Source organism: Branchiostoma floridae, chromosome 11 (assembly GCF_000003815.2).
Source record: "Branchiostoma floridae strain S238N-H82 chromosome 11, Bfl_VNyyK, whole genome shotgun sequence".
NCBI lineage: Eukaryota > Metazoa > Chordata > Leptocardii > Amphioxiformes > Branchiostomatidae > Branchiostoma > Branchiostoma floridae.
The window spans coordinates 3876447-3892099 of record NC_049989.1 but is presented as its reverse complement, the minus strand read 5'-3'; the positions used below and the strand labels follow the sequence as shown (position 1 = coordinate 3892099).

The window sequence follows — 15653 nt, the reverse complement described above, 5'->3', positions numbered from 1 at the left end:
TCAGCGAGTCTTGGAATAAATAAATCAAATTCTTGAAAGCGAAAATGTACTATACTTGGTCTCTGATTTCAGCAATTTTATGGTTTCATGTTGTACATTTGGTGCCATTGCGTCTACTAATGTTCTGAATGATGTCAGATCCTGTTGTATCGTGTCGATTTGTGTGTTCATGCAGAATTCATAATAAAGTGGGATTATTCTATTTGCGCACGCGATGTGGAAGTAAAATTCAAGCATGAGTTATAGACAATCAGATACAGCCAAAATTAAGGGCGTGTCCAAAAAGCTTTCGTTCCAGTACTATGCTATCGAACGCGATCTACAGCAACAAAGACAAACCCGAACAGTTTCTTACTTCTTTCTGCTCTCTCACAAGAATAAGACAATGCGCCCATGAAAACAGCGTTTACAGCTTTCAATACAAATCGTAAGAGGATATAGAATGGTTTTTACACCCTTTTATAGCACAAGTCTTTGGATCTCTCGCGTTTTTGTTCGAGTTTGGCCTCCCTTGGCGGCTTCAACTTCATCGCTTGTATAGAAATTCCGAGCTATACTTGATCGGTGATCATTATCCAGTGCGGATGTTATCTTTCTAATCTCGCTAACGCGTCTCGCTATCTCGAATCCTTGACGACGGAAGAGGGCACCGCACGATCGTGTGTTTACTGAGGCACGCTGAGCAAACCGGCAGAGTAAAATCTGACGAGCTTTGATTGTGGGCGTCCCATTCAAAAACGGCGCTAAATTGTGTCTCCTGTTTGCGGACGGTCCTCTTAAAAAATCGTCTGCGGTCTCGCTCGGAAGCCGCCGTGTATTTTCACCTGAGTAGACAGTCTTATCTTCTTAAGTTGTTATTCTTGCAAGCAAAACACCTGTTATTTGAGCGCGACACGTTGTTTGACACCCGGTTACCAAGGGTTGCCATGCGACAAGGAAATGTCAATATGTCGTCTGCGCGTACTGCCAACAGTGAGTGTGAAGTGTTCAACTGTCACTCACGACGAAAACAGATATTGTTACTTTGATACATTTTGACTATAGGTGAGAAATACAAACCTCATTTGGGGGCGTTCCAAACTTAACACACCAGTCGCTGAACATAAAGCTCTCTGAGTCACAACGCACACGGCTTGATTACGTTTGTAATATTACCCGGGCTCTTTTACAGCGGCGAGTTTTGCCTGGCGACCTTTAGAACCGAGAGAATTACCCCAGCTCCATTTGGCGAGGGTTTGCGGAAAGCGCGCTATGGTGAATAATGGACGGGTTTTGGCGACGTAAGCACGCCGTGCTTGGGTGAAAGGTACGGTCGCCATAGCAACCCGAGTCCTCGAGCCGAGCAGATCGTTCCAAATTGACATGTTTGAAAACGACAAATGCAGGGGGACTGGCGGTGGGGATCGAGTATTTGCCCATTCTATTGCCGAAGAAAGGAGTGTGTTTGTTGATGTGACTCGGGTGAATAGAATCTAGCCGCGCGCATTGTGCGCTACCCGGGGGAATTTCAGCGCCAGCCAATCGCGTCGGAGCGCAGGGGTGTGCGGAACCAGTTCAAGTTGCCTGATCGAAGTGCAGATCAAACACTGCGTTGCTGTGAGGCGCGTTTAAGGCATGACGCAGCGGGGGCGAACACTCTAGTAGGTAGTGCTCGTTCGCGGCAGACATGGCTGACCTGGAGTACCTGACGGAGCGAGTGCGGGCGGCGGCCAGCACCTCCATCCGCCCGTTCAGCTCCAGCCAGGAGTACCTGTACGCCATGAAGGAGGATCTAGCCGACTGGCTCAACACCCTGTTCGAACTGGAGCTCACCGTCGGTAACTTCGTGCCTCGCTTGGAGACGGGAGTGATCCTGTGTCACCTGGCCAACATGGTTCGGCACAAGGCGACGGAGTACCTGGAGGACCATCCAGGTGTTCGGCTCAGCGTGCCGGGGGATGTGGACATCTCTCCGTCGGGGAACGCCGAGCCGGGGACGTTCCGTGCACGGGAAAACGTGGCCATGTTTATTGACTGGTGCAGGCGACGTCTGGGTGTGTCGGACTCGCTCATGTTCGAAACGAACGATCTGATCGAGGGTAGAAACGAGCGTAGCTTTGTTTTATGTCTGTTAGAGGTAGCGCGAAGGGGCGCTAAATTCGGGATGCTCGCCCCCATGCTGATTCAGATGGAGCAGGAAATCGAGGAGGAGATACGAGAGGAGGCCCCTCCCCCACCACAGCGCCGGGTGTGCGACCTGTCATCGCTAGACGACATGGTAAGGAAACGTGTTATTATGCATACATGTGTTTCCCCTGATCAGGGTCTACATATTGAGCGGTGTGAGGAAAAAGGTGCGGTTTCCGGCTGTAGATTTCCTACCATGTATGTCATAACTATTTCTAACCTCCTTACAATACAGAAATGAAACAGGAACGAAAAGCATTTTAATATTCCCAACCACATGCCATAAACACTCACAAGCTGGCCTGACCGACTGATTTAGAACTATGACTGTGCCGTCACACTCAGCCCTGTAATGCCGGCTTCGTAAAATTACTTCCCGCGAGGTCAGGATGTATTAACGATTCCCCGATCGATAAAAATGCGTATCACTGCGCTCATCTACTACCACGCATCCTCCATGAATCACCCACACATTTCGATGTTTTCTACATATATTACGTTAGTCCTTCAAGCAAAAAAAAATCGTTGGACTGCTCGTTAAGAAAGGCATTTGTCATGACCATGATTGACCTCGGGTGAGAAACCCTTTTGTTGGGACAGGTACATAATGTCGCACAAAGGTACAACAATCAACACCTGTGCGACCACCCTTCTGTATACCTGCATACACACAACCGCCACAGTCTAGCGGTTCCGACATTTTTTGCCCTGAGGTAGAGAATCTATCTCATTTCCTCTGACGATATCCGTGTGGTCAGGTGTTTACGCTTTCTGTTGTTTACGGTCAATATGTGTGGTAAAAAAACATGTTGATAAACACGTCCATTTTGCGGCATTAGGACTCATTCCCACGCAAGGCAACGGACCTATTTTCAAAACACGCTCAAAATTCGTACCTCACCCATCCGATTAGTGTCAGTGTTCCCTGAACCATGGAAGACACTGTTCTCTCTGTTTGTTTGGTGTGGTGATTCAGGGCTTTCTCGGAACAAGAAGGGTTCAGAAGAGACAAATACAGAGCACCACAGCCGGGTAGAAAAAATAATGTAACTGTTATGTAAGAAATTTCTCTATAAACGCAATGTAGAATTTATAAGTCTGAACACGGTGGAATATAACGTAGTTAGAACCGAAAAAAAATACATGTACTTTCACTTAAATTAGTGAGTAAAAGTAGATTACACGGTCGATTTAATTCCCTGTCAGATTTGCAAACAGACAACCACCTGTTATGGCAGCAGTGCATGCTGGACGTGGGGAGGGGGGCGACATATTGTACAACAATAACACACACTCAAAGGCATTGCGTTCTGGGCATTCTCCATTACAAAGACAACACAATAGCCGTGTACAAGAGGTGCTTTACTTTCTCAATAAGTAGGAAATTCCTGCGATCCAGTGTACAACAAAGCTCCACAAATCCGCGATCCTACCCCAGTTTATTTTGAAATGAGTGGTTTTCTGTATTGGTGTTTGCAATACGCTCCAAGCGCCCGGAAAAATGTAATAAGTGGGAACACAGTCTGCGTGTATGAATCATGTATCACACCATGTCGAACCGGTGCACCCATTCGTGATATCCCCGCCTCGGGCCTGCTCATTTACCTGATTTGACCGTGCATCTTTGCGTGTCTTTCCCACGGTTTTAGAGAACGACTGTCAACAATAATATCAGTATTCGGATTTCACACTTTGCCGAATATATGTAGACCCAATACCAAACCTACGTGCATTCAATGCCAATGATATATAGATACTAACCATATATTTGCTTTTCAACGAAAGTAACGTTACGCCTTTTTTCTTGTGTTCCTAGATTTTGTTTCTAGCGTTTTCTTTCTTCGGTATGGCTATACATAAGTGCCTATGCATATTGCCAAAAGATGTTTGTTTGTTTGCTTGTTTGTTTGTTTGTTTGAACCTTTATTTATTCATGAGAAGCCCAAATCGGCCTACAGTCCGCTTTGCATTAAGGTCATGAGGGAAGTAAGGGTCAAATGAAATATAACAGAGATACAAATTTCATCGAGTCCTAATAAATCTATCAACATAACGTTATATCACTACATATACATGGTACAAAACATTAGGAGAGCGAAAGCTTTTAACTATTTATCGACTGTATTGAGTAATCTCCAGAGGGCTTATCTGTACGAATGTGTAGAGCCAGAAATATCACATTATTCCATCAGCGACTCTGACTAAAGAGATCTTACGCTAATCACTCAACCGCGACGCAAAGCCGCTTCTCCCGGGCGTGGTTGGGAAATGTGTGCGCGAGATTTAACCCTGCGAGGGCATGTTTAACCCGTGCTGAACTCCCAAACGTCCCAATCACCATTCTACAAATACTCTCTCTACAGTTTATACCGCCACATAGATTTCATCCGTCCTTCCTAATCTGGTGTTCACTAATTAAGTCTGACTGATTCCTGATTATATCCGCAGACATGCTATAATTGCTACTCAGTATCCCCCAGGGTTCAATAGTGTGAACACCTTCTATGATATTGCATTAAAAACGGGGTCATTTGGTGAACGTATATTCAAAACGTGGCAAAAATGTGCTGAAACGGATTCAGACGTAGCTCAATGGTCATGAAATATTCAAAAGCTATATTTCCATGATTTTGAGAAGCTTACTGTCGTCTAGATCTGTATTAGGTGTGTCAAATCTAAAAACCTATTTGACCTTGGCTGCGACCTTGAATCAGGCAGCCATCTCTGCAGCACTTTGGTCCATGATCTGTGAACTCAGTGACACGTTCTTAAACCAATGGTGTACTGATATTTTTGTTCTTGTAAAATAAGAACAAGAAGGCATTTTTTTCATTTAAGTATATGCAAAATAATTTTGCACATTTTCCTGTTTCATTTTACTCACCTGGCGAATATTTCCTTTCACCAACTAAAATGTACAAGAGCACATATTTACCACAATCAGTAACGCTAATATATTGCACTTATATATTACTGAAATCGCAAAGAAAGCTGTAATTTACAATACGTTCAAACACCGATAATACTAAGCTCTGAAATCCCCGCTGTCAGTTATATAACATGTGTAACACTGTATCATTTCCGTGTTGGGAAACAGAACGTGTATCTAAGGTTGATTTGATTATATGGATGACATCCTCTGTGAATCCAAAAACTAATGCGAGCGTACGAAATCATTGTAAAATCAAAGTGGTCAAGAAAGTTAAACAAATCACTGAACACACAGAATATAAATTTTCCATTTTTGTTCTTTATTTTTGTTCTTTCACATTTTCTTTCACCTTGTAATGTTCTATTGTGATAGTAGTATACGTTTTTCGATATCTATCTTTACAATCCACGGCGTATATTTGCTTATTTTAAAGCTACATGGTACGATTTAGAGTATGGTTTTTGGAAACGGCTGAAAATTGACGCATCAATAGAATCAAACCAACATGACCTAAGAATGCTCACCTGGGAGAGGCTTCCCTTGGTACTCAATAATCCAGGAAGTAAATTAAATAGCCCACGTAACGCCGTGTCACTCAACGTCGTTTGTCTGTTTCGGCTGTTTCGGATTTTTTTTTAGAAAAGCGTGACTCAGTCACCGGCAATGGCGTTTAGTGGTTCCGGTCACGGCAACAAGAGTGGACCCAGTAACCTGGCATTGGCGTCGATAGTAACCTGACGCGAAGTGACATGTCCACATTAGGGTCAACTCCTACTTTAGTCGAAACAATTGGCCGTAATTTATGACTATATAATGACTCCCAATAACCATAAATTGACATTTGTTTGTGTATACAGTAGTCAGGGACTATGTAAGGCTAGCAGTGCTGTGTATACTGTTGAAATACATGTACAATTGTGGAGGAAGAAACTTTTGTCATCTACAAATAATTTTTTTCTAACTTAATGTCTTACAAAATAGAAGAGCTGTGAAATGATTTCATGGTAATGCAGAAACACATTTTCCGTACTTTTGTTGGCAAAAGCCTTTAGAGTTATGCGATGTAATACTTCCCAACAAGAAATTAGAAAATATGTTTCAGATTATACTATACATACTAATAATGGAATGCCAATTACTAATTCTTATTTGCACACGAGTTAATTTTTCCTATGAACTTCGCGCATTACTTACTTAATGATGTTTCGCGAAGACAAATGTTTTTGCTACTTGGAAAACCCAAGCAATAAAGCCGCGAAAATCAAACACTTAACACATTGAACTTGTCACGGAAGCCATTAGTGAGAATAAGTAGATATTTATCTTTACGTTTATCTCAATACCTTTTCCTTTTATCTAAACCTTTACAAGCATTGCACGACACCAAATTGAATTCAAACTTTGAATTCAATTTCAAAGTTTTCATTAATACAATCTCATTTTACATGCAAGAAATTCAAAAGTTTTAATAAAATGAGCACGTAGCTTGCATTTTGTAAAGATCTTGTTACCATTTAATGCCCCGAACGGATGCCTTAAAATGCACAATATTCCCCAAACACCAATAAAATTCTTATCCACGAAATATCAGATAGCAGCCCACACCAATAGCTTGCCAAGTAACTAAGCACGCCACCCAAGCCGTAACATATTGTCTGGTTGGTAAAATTTTATGTATAAAGAATATGCCGTTATGCGCAGGTCACGGTGTTTCGCTGTTATAATCTAGAATGTTTTCTCAGTTACTCCGGGACAATTTCGAGAATGCGGCGTTAAATTGTTTTCATTGACAAAGTTAATGTAATTTTGCCTCTCCATCAACGCATGAATGAAGCTGTTGCGGACCTCATTCCCGGTGACAAATTACATCTTGCGGCACATATTAAGGCCGGCTCCAAATCTAGGCCAACTGTGCCATAAACCGACAATCGGATGTTATGTTGTACCACATATTAGCTACGTTATCTAGATTAACTTGGTTATCAAAGCAATACTTTTGTAATCTCATTCTACAATTAACGACGAGCGCCAGAAGATCAAACTTTGCAAGACACTAATTTCGGTTATCGCTGTATCATAAATAACCTACTTTATACCGTGTCCAAAACATATGCTCTGGCAACCCTCCACTCGGACTCTAACAAAACAGCAATTTCAGGCCTTATTAAAAAGCCTACCCATAAATTGCTTGTGTGGAAGCCGTGACTAAAAAATCCTAAAAACAAATATGTTCTGATTATTGAAATATCACGTACAGAAGGCTTGAACAGTGTCGGCCCTGTCGGATTATGTACCATTGCTTCGCACTTCAACAGGTCTTAACCCACACAAGCACCTGACCAAACATTGGACCTCTATTAACTGACTATTTACTGGAGTAAGGAAGTCGGCAGAGATTGCTGACTGCAGTTCAAACAATTCGCTGATAGTGACTACGGTACAACCAGTTGCCGATAGTTGTCACGGTGTTCTACTCGCAGATAAAAACATTATTTGATAGCAAATGCACAGCTTCGAATGGAAACCACAATCCGCTGTTTGCCCTATGTACTGTCCTATTGTGCTCTTCATTGCACTGAATTAATGAGTCAATGTGGCTCCAGGTGTGCAGATTAAGTCCCCCTGGTCATTATGAAGACGGACACTAAGCCATGAGGTTTTCCGTCAATAGAGGGATTGACTTAGTAAGTCAACAAAACGCGACTGTAAGAATGTTTTCTTGTGTGTGTTTGTTGAGCACCATTTGGCAGCAGGCTGCCGGTGACGCCATCTTTAAAATGGCTGTCATCTAGAATGGCATCGGCTAACAGGTGGTTGTGAAGACGGAATCGTTGACATAACGGCTTGTTTCTATCAGGCTCCATTAGGTCGCTAGTAATAGTAGAAATTGGCCAAATAGAATCAATACCATACCAGAGGAGTTAGCCTGGATGAAATACAGTTGGCAACTTCCATGGGGGAAATTATCCTCATCGCGCACTCACTCCCATTGCCAATTCTTCACCCTATTTTTTTCCCGAAGTCCACAATCCATAACCACCTAGGAAGGCATGGTAGAGGTTGAATTAAGGGCTTCATTTACGTTTTACCGTGATAAGAATATAGCCTAAAGCTCTGGACCGAAAAAGAGGCGAAAGATATGCATCTAACCGAATTGCCTGATGCGCAGAATCTAAATGCATTTGACTGAGAAGATCAGACAGGCAGTTCCAGCTTAATCTGATGATGTCTCAGTGTCAGCCACTTATCGACCCTGCTGGAAAGAACTTTTGAATCTCATCAAAAGCACATCCTCTCTATTCAATGGGGCTAGACAGGTTACCGTCTGTGTGATCTTGTGTGAACCTTGTGGTGGAATTCCTATCAATTTTTCACGTAATGTGATTCCAGAATCCCGCCCCTGTTGATGCCTGAATATGATAGGTGCATTCTTCATGATTCATAGTATCATAATGAAATATGTGGCGCTGGCGTTACTAATTCTATTGTTTATAGCCTTAGCTTCTGCTTCTCAGAACAATTTTGGCACAAGGAATGCATTATTTGTACTACGTGCAGGGACTAAAATTGTTTATGGTTTGGTGTAAATGACCACTGGATGATTGCGACTACACAACCAATGTAAGATGCGAACGCAAATGCCACTATTACAACGACCTAAGGGAATTCGAAGGCGACCTAAAAGAAAATCCCTTGTCTGTGATAGCGTCAACAAGGTTGAGTAGAAGACCTTGATCGTTTTTCCTTCCATCAACAGAAATATGATCCTAGTGAATAGGTTTTGTTTGTGCGCCGGCTATTTCCGACTCACTTTTCAATTGCCCCGATGAGGTTCAGCGCTCGTAGCGAGCGGTCGTCAGGGTCACCCGGCTAGGAGAGTACGGTCGCTAGGGTCACCGCTGCAGCCGTACGGCCGCCGTTTCCTGTGACGTACGGTACAGCTTACGGGAACTACGCGTGGTGAAAATGGACAGTCGTATGACGCACAATGTGAACATTCTATAATTCACTGAAACGACGTGCTCATCTTTAATGCATTTTGACATTTAAGAGCTGCAAGTCTTCCTTATCTTTGAGCAGATGTAGTAAACAGATACAGTCTTAAATGCCGAAGGTTTCATTAGAAGAAATCAAAAAAGCTAGACAAGATCTGAATTGCATATCTTCATATCTAATCATTCCTTTGAAGGCAGCGGGAGGGTTTCTCCGATGAAGCCCTTTGATGTAGCTGTCTTGGTCCCCAGGGTACTGTAGGTGCTAGGCAGGCTTCCAAACATTGACGCACTGTACGTGAGATGGTTCATAGATTATCTATGATATCATCTTGCAAACGTCATTCGTTTTCATCCATACAAAAGAATAGCTGCCATTTCGGAAAACTGGTGATAATTATTTCAAATACATCACAAAGGGTGCGAGATAAAAAAAAATATTATCAAACATTGTCTGTATTTCTGAAGTGTTCGATTCAGATACATACATTCGTCTAAAACCTGGTTCCATAATGTATTAGCTTCGTATAATCGACTAATGTAAAGAATACGTGAGTAACATACAATATATGGCCGGCAATACCGCTATAGACATATACATATGTATGTCGTCAACATCTGTGAAAGTTATTCTAAAGGAGAGGAAAATTAGTGGCTTCCGCCAAATGACCCGCCAATTACCAAACAATGGGCGGCCATCAAGGCATTCTTTCTCACCTGTCGGCAGGTGTGATAAGAGTTTTGTACCCGGGGGAGAAAGTTGTACAGTGGTTGTCTTCAATCCTATGACGCAGTTTGGCACTGATAAGAGCCGTACTGAATGACGATGAGATACAAGACTATGTTATCAAAGGGAAATCATGGACACACCCTTGGCGATATGACTAGTTGAAGAAGCTTGATAACAAAAATACACTTGGATATGTAAACTAGGTTATGAAAACATGCAGACTGGAAACTACAAGAGCCACAAGGGCCACGTCCACCAAATGTAAAATCTTCCCTCTAAATCCCACCAATACGTGATATCAATGGCACAAATAACATTCTATTCACAAGCAGCTAACAGCATGGCAGAGAAGGCCATTCTGGCTTAATTGCTTTATAAGCTATTCATTACAAGTGACAGTATTGACAGAAAACCTCTCAAACAAACTCCTTTCATCACTTCAAATTTGAAATCAGCTCATTGATTGCTGTTCATTGGCGTTGAATAGCGATGACAGCCAGGCAAACCTTTGGAACCATTGACTCACCGCATATTTCACTGGTCAAAAGAACTGGATGGGAAAATCTATTGAAGCCATCATATTGTGTGTATGGTAATGTCTACATGTCATGTCAGGTCTTTGCAATTATTTGTTGCAATGAAAAGATCGCTCTGGAGACTGGAGAAGTTGAACAAAAGAGGGTAGAATGGTTCTTAAGCTACGACGTAACCGATCGGACAGTACGTATTGAGTGGGTTTAGCAAGGACTGTCACTTATTCAGAAGATGACCTCGTCAAATATGCCATCTTGAAACATTCACGGAACGGCAGTAGAGATTCACAGACAATTTAAGCTCTAATAAAACATTTCGTCCTTCAGATGAAGAAAATGTGAACAGCTAGTGTAAAGACCACTTCTTACCCTGGTGCTGGCGACATTTGGAGAATATCTTACGACTAGCTGGAGAGTTTTCCAATCTTGTCTTAGAATCATATGATATTGAACGCGTACTATATCTAAACTATGATTTGGTGTAGAGCTCATAACACTTCGCATGTATTAGGTCACCCCCCTTCCCCTCCCATCCATCTATCATCTCATGGCAGGGTCCTGTATGGACATGATGACAGAACAGGTCACTTGTTGCTGAAAGCTCTGAACTGCACCATGAAACCCTGTTGAAATTTTATCTAGCCCACATCAGGGCTTGGCACGCGATCAACCCTGTTGTTTAGGCGACTCAACACCACCAACAAACAACTGTAATGGCTATAATGTACAGATCGATAATGCCACAAAAGTAATGGTTGCAAACATGTTTCATCAAGGACAGCTTCTGTTCAAGGTACGATCACTTTTGATTTCGCCTTCTCCATCTCCATCTCCTTGCTACTTTTCAACTGTCCATCCGTGCTGCGACTGAGTGACGGTTTATGGTCGCAAGTAGTCGCAATTAGAAGCACTTTGCGGCAGTATGTCGACCCCGCTTCTTTATTTCATAGGTAAGGTCGATATTCTTTAATCAATGGTCTTCCGATCCTAACACAGAAACACTCTCCGTATACAAAGTCCTAGTAACCGTCTAGACCAATGATTTAGAATCTGGCCATCAAAAGAAATGTATTTGGGTCTAAGTGTCTGATGAACGTCCATAGCCTTGCAAAATATCTTCTGACGAACGAAGTCTGTGGCAAGCAAACCCACTGCTTCTATCACGCGTTCAGCTAAACTGCCAGCTTTGTTGGAGCAGGCCTGTCAGAGCGTGGTGACTCGCCGAGGTCGTACAGCACTTTGGAGTCGCTACATTTGTTTGAGTACAGGTTTTGGGAGCCACCGGCCGAGTCTTGTCGCAAACATGTCTCAACAAAAACACCTCTTCTTGCCCAGACAAGCGTGCCAAAAGACCCGCACTATTAAAAGTCCCCGCACCATGCGCACCACTTGGTCCAGACAACAGGCTTTCATTTTCTTAAAACCTTCCCACAGATTTATGACTTGTTTTTGCAGCCAGAGTCACGACTAATCTAGTTTCCCAGGGAACCCTTTCGTCAGTCTATTTTGCTAACAGACGACAAAGAAAGGGACACGGAAGTAAGATTACGGGTTTGAAATACCAATGAAGTTCAAATTTCAAAAGCATTTCCTTGGAAGAGTTTTTAAAAGCAGTTCGTGCGTGGTGTAGTTACTTCAAACGAGGTTTTCACTCACGGGGATTTTCATAAGTAAAAGGTATCAACAGCCAGTGAGCTTTGATCGAGATTTGATGGCTAAAGATGTTTGTATAAAACATCCTCTATTTCCTTCAGCCAAATTAAAGTAAAATTTTTACCTTAAGAACAGTGCACAGAAAGTGATGATGTGACAGTGTTCATGTGTTGCAATCAGAACTTATCTCCAGAAGTGATTTAATAGTCATAACACGTTTACGTTTAGAAATGTTAAAAATGCCTAAAGTACAATGAAATACATGAAAGTGTACTCTAACACATAGTTTATTTCTATAACAACAATCTAGAAAAGCGATCATTGCGTGTTTAGGGTGCCTGGGCTGCAAGTGTCTGTTGTTTTTACATGTTGTGCAGCCAAGAAATGCTCAGGTTGACTGGGCCTCAGGTAAAAAAAAGCACAATCTTTCAGTGTAAACAAATACTTTAGTAAGTGCCTCGCATGACTTAAGTTGCCCAGCGTGCTTTAAAACTTGCATGGCGGAACGGCCTAAATTCCAAAGGTACCATTTAGCAGCTTTCGTTGTCGCGTTGTGGAGAACAAATATCTCTCCTCCCCACGCTTTCTTCTGGCGTGTTTGAGGAACGTCCTGTGCTAGTTGCACGTGTCTTCAAAACTAGGTCGCTTGGAAGAAGGACGCTCTAGTTACATGGACTCTGTTTACTGTAAACAGGGGAGAAGCGGCCGGTACATCGGCCACGTAGCGCCAGCGTTGTGAAAATATGTTTACTTGTCAACGGAAAGCCCTGTCTGATACCTGTCTGTGACGGTACCTTTCCTCGTCTGGGGTTACCGAGAAACGACAAGGGACTCCGTAAAACAGCACACACGCACCTCACTTCATGTCAAACATGGAAACACACTCCAGTTAATTGAGTGCATTAACGTTGAACGTTGTTGCACTGGTTGCCAGGTTTTAGAAATGTGTGATAGAAAATATATGTGGTATCTATGTGGATATAAGGTGCAGCGTACAAAAGAGCACAGCTAAGCCGTGTTACAAGATCATGGACTTGGATATTTCGCATTTGCGTGTAGAGGTATTATACATAGACCTACAATACAATTTAGCTAGAACGGAACATTGGAACATTGTGCCTAGCGTCGTCATTGCATTGCAAAAGTGATACGTTTGTAGACTGTATAAGGTTAGACTGAATTTACATTATCATCCCCTGTATTTGGATTCTGGTAAGGATGTTTGCTGGCCAATATTGATTGTAGTATATTGTATTATCCTATTGATTGATCCTATTCTCGAAATTGAAAGCGTCACAGAGTGAAACATTATCCCGGAAATGAGTCAACAAATCATCAGAAGACGCGGTGATGACTTCCGGGCAATTCTCATAGCAATAAACCTAAGGGCTGATGCATCAGGGATGACAGGCGCGGGATGTAAGCAGAATATATTAGATATTCAATTCTTTTGCAAGGATATTCCTTCTTCCTAACGTGGACGCATTCACCATGCATCAGCACACAAGCACTCATATATTGTAGCGTTACAGCTAATCCTAGGCGAGGAGATTCACTAAAAAGATGGCGATGGTAAAAACGGGCTCCTGCGTTCTCTTGCCTGAGGGTTATTTATGTTTCTGGGTCACCCTTACATTTAGGATGTAGAGAGATGAGGGTTGGGACTGCTGATGGCTTAGGGCTAAGTGGCAGCCGTGAAAAAAACATGCTTGGGCGTGTACGAATATATAAGATATGCGGTGGTAAATTAGAATACAGAAAAATATCGCCATTCAGTATAGAATTAATGTATTCTGTTGCCAATACTGAAAATCTTTTATAAATGTGCAATATGGTAATAGTGATAGCATGTCCTCCCCACTGTATGATACTGCTGTGAAATTCAAATATTTGTAATAGTATTTGTATAACTGTGTGAGGGATGTAGATCACAAAGAAGCCTTTTGATCAACTTTGACGTTTGGAAATATTTTCTCATGACTATCACTTGGGGTCAAAGGTCAAGAACCAATGCCCAGTAAGTACATATAGCCACCAGACACGACCAATCATATTCTACATTTTAAGGTGGTAACTTTCCATTCACACATGTCAAATCTGCGTAATTTTTTGGGGATTAGTGTTTTTAATGATAAATTATGACAAAATGTTCAAGGTGTTCACTTGTTCTCTGATATTGTTTTGTGTTTCACTGAGATGTATCATTTATATACATTTGTTTTTAGCTTATGTAAAACGTTGGTGTTAAAATATAGATGACATGAGACATCTGGCATTGTGACTCACAACATCTCATGAAACAGCACTGAGACATTAATGGTGCTATACGGTGTTCATTTATATAATTGTTGTATAAGTGGATTTTAATTGGGCTGTAACTTGGTTGTAGACATTTCTTACTCATCGGTGTACATGTACGTGGGTTAGTTCTTTAAACAGTCATTAACACCACGTCACAAACTATCAATCTACTTGAGTTGTTTGTATCAATTCAAGTGCCCTGTATTGTTTTGTTTGCTTGTTTTACCATCTTTGGTGCCTCAATATAAGCCACGTGGTGCATCATGCCTACATGCACAGAACGATGTGGTGTCCACGTTATTTAATTGTGCATGTTTAATCAATAGACAAAAACGCTACCGTACGTACAACACTTAAGGCCTATGAAAAAAATATTGCGTTTAAGGTTTATATTATGTTGCAATATAAAATCGGTCTTGCACAACATATTTCTGAATATTAATCAAAATATGATGTACATATAAAATACCGGTGTCTTGATGCATTTCAATTGTACATTGTTAAACAGCACTTTTTACCGCTTTGCCTGAAACCTAAAGAAAGAGAAGAACTCCTACCTAGTATTTTTGAGGATCTTAATCGAAAACACAGCATAGATTTTTCTAGGCCTACGTTCATGCTTACTTTCTTACTCCTTTCTCATGAACATCTTATGTTTGTTTCCCCAGGTACGTGAGTTGGTGAGCCGCTGCACGTGTCCTGACCAGTTCCCCATGCTGCGGGTGGACGAGGGGAAATATAGAATAGGAAATGCCAGCACTCTGGTCTTCGTACGGGTGAGTGATACCTCATCACTTATTCATGTGCCGCCATGTCAGTGTGCATTGTCTCTCCCATCTTTCATCCGTACTAGTACTATTTTCTCAGAACTATCCTAGAGTGGAATTTGTTATCACAAATCACAGTAGGGGCATCTTCGCTGGCTAGTTTGAAGAACATTTGCAGGTACATGTTATCATAAGATGTGACAGGTTGTTCAGTATAACATATACCGGCTATATAGATACAGATACAGATAGTACTGTTTTTGTTCCAGGCGTAAAACCGGTACCTTTTCTGTGTGTGTGGTGGATTTGTTCGTAACGCTGACCGGGTCATATTTGTTTAAGACTCGTTAACTCGAGGGAGCAAAGTCAGCATTTAAGTTGTAGATTACAGTCCTGTTTTACATTGCAATGACGTCAATAGCTATATTTGGAATCCACGTGCCTCCAGATTTGTCTTACGAGTACAGGGAATTCAAACCACTTCAACACGAAATATATGTTTAAACTCAGATACATTGCTACTCACGCAAATGCACTTGAAGGCAAATATACTAAGAGACAGTAAATTGTAATAAATTT

General features: G+C 41.8%; 1 protein-coding gene across 1 annotated transcript in view; it reads left to right on the top strand.

Moving 5' to 3' along the window:
* Nucleotides 1-934: 934 nt before the first annotated feature.
* LOC118425671 (GAS2-like protein 2B) overlaps nucleotides 935-15653 on the top strand; it is a 21862-nt gene continuing 7143 nt past the window's right edge. Inside the window, exons 1-2 of the mRNA XM_035834676.1 lie at nucleotides 935-2257; nucleotides 14976-15083. Coding sequence (XP_035690569.1) covers nucleotides 1667-2257; nucleotides 14976-15083 — 699 coding nt within the window. The 5' untranslated portion in view covers nucleotides 935-1666. The remainder of the gene's footprint in view (nucleotides 2258-14975; nucleotides 15084-15653) is intronic.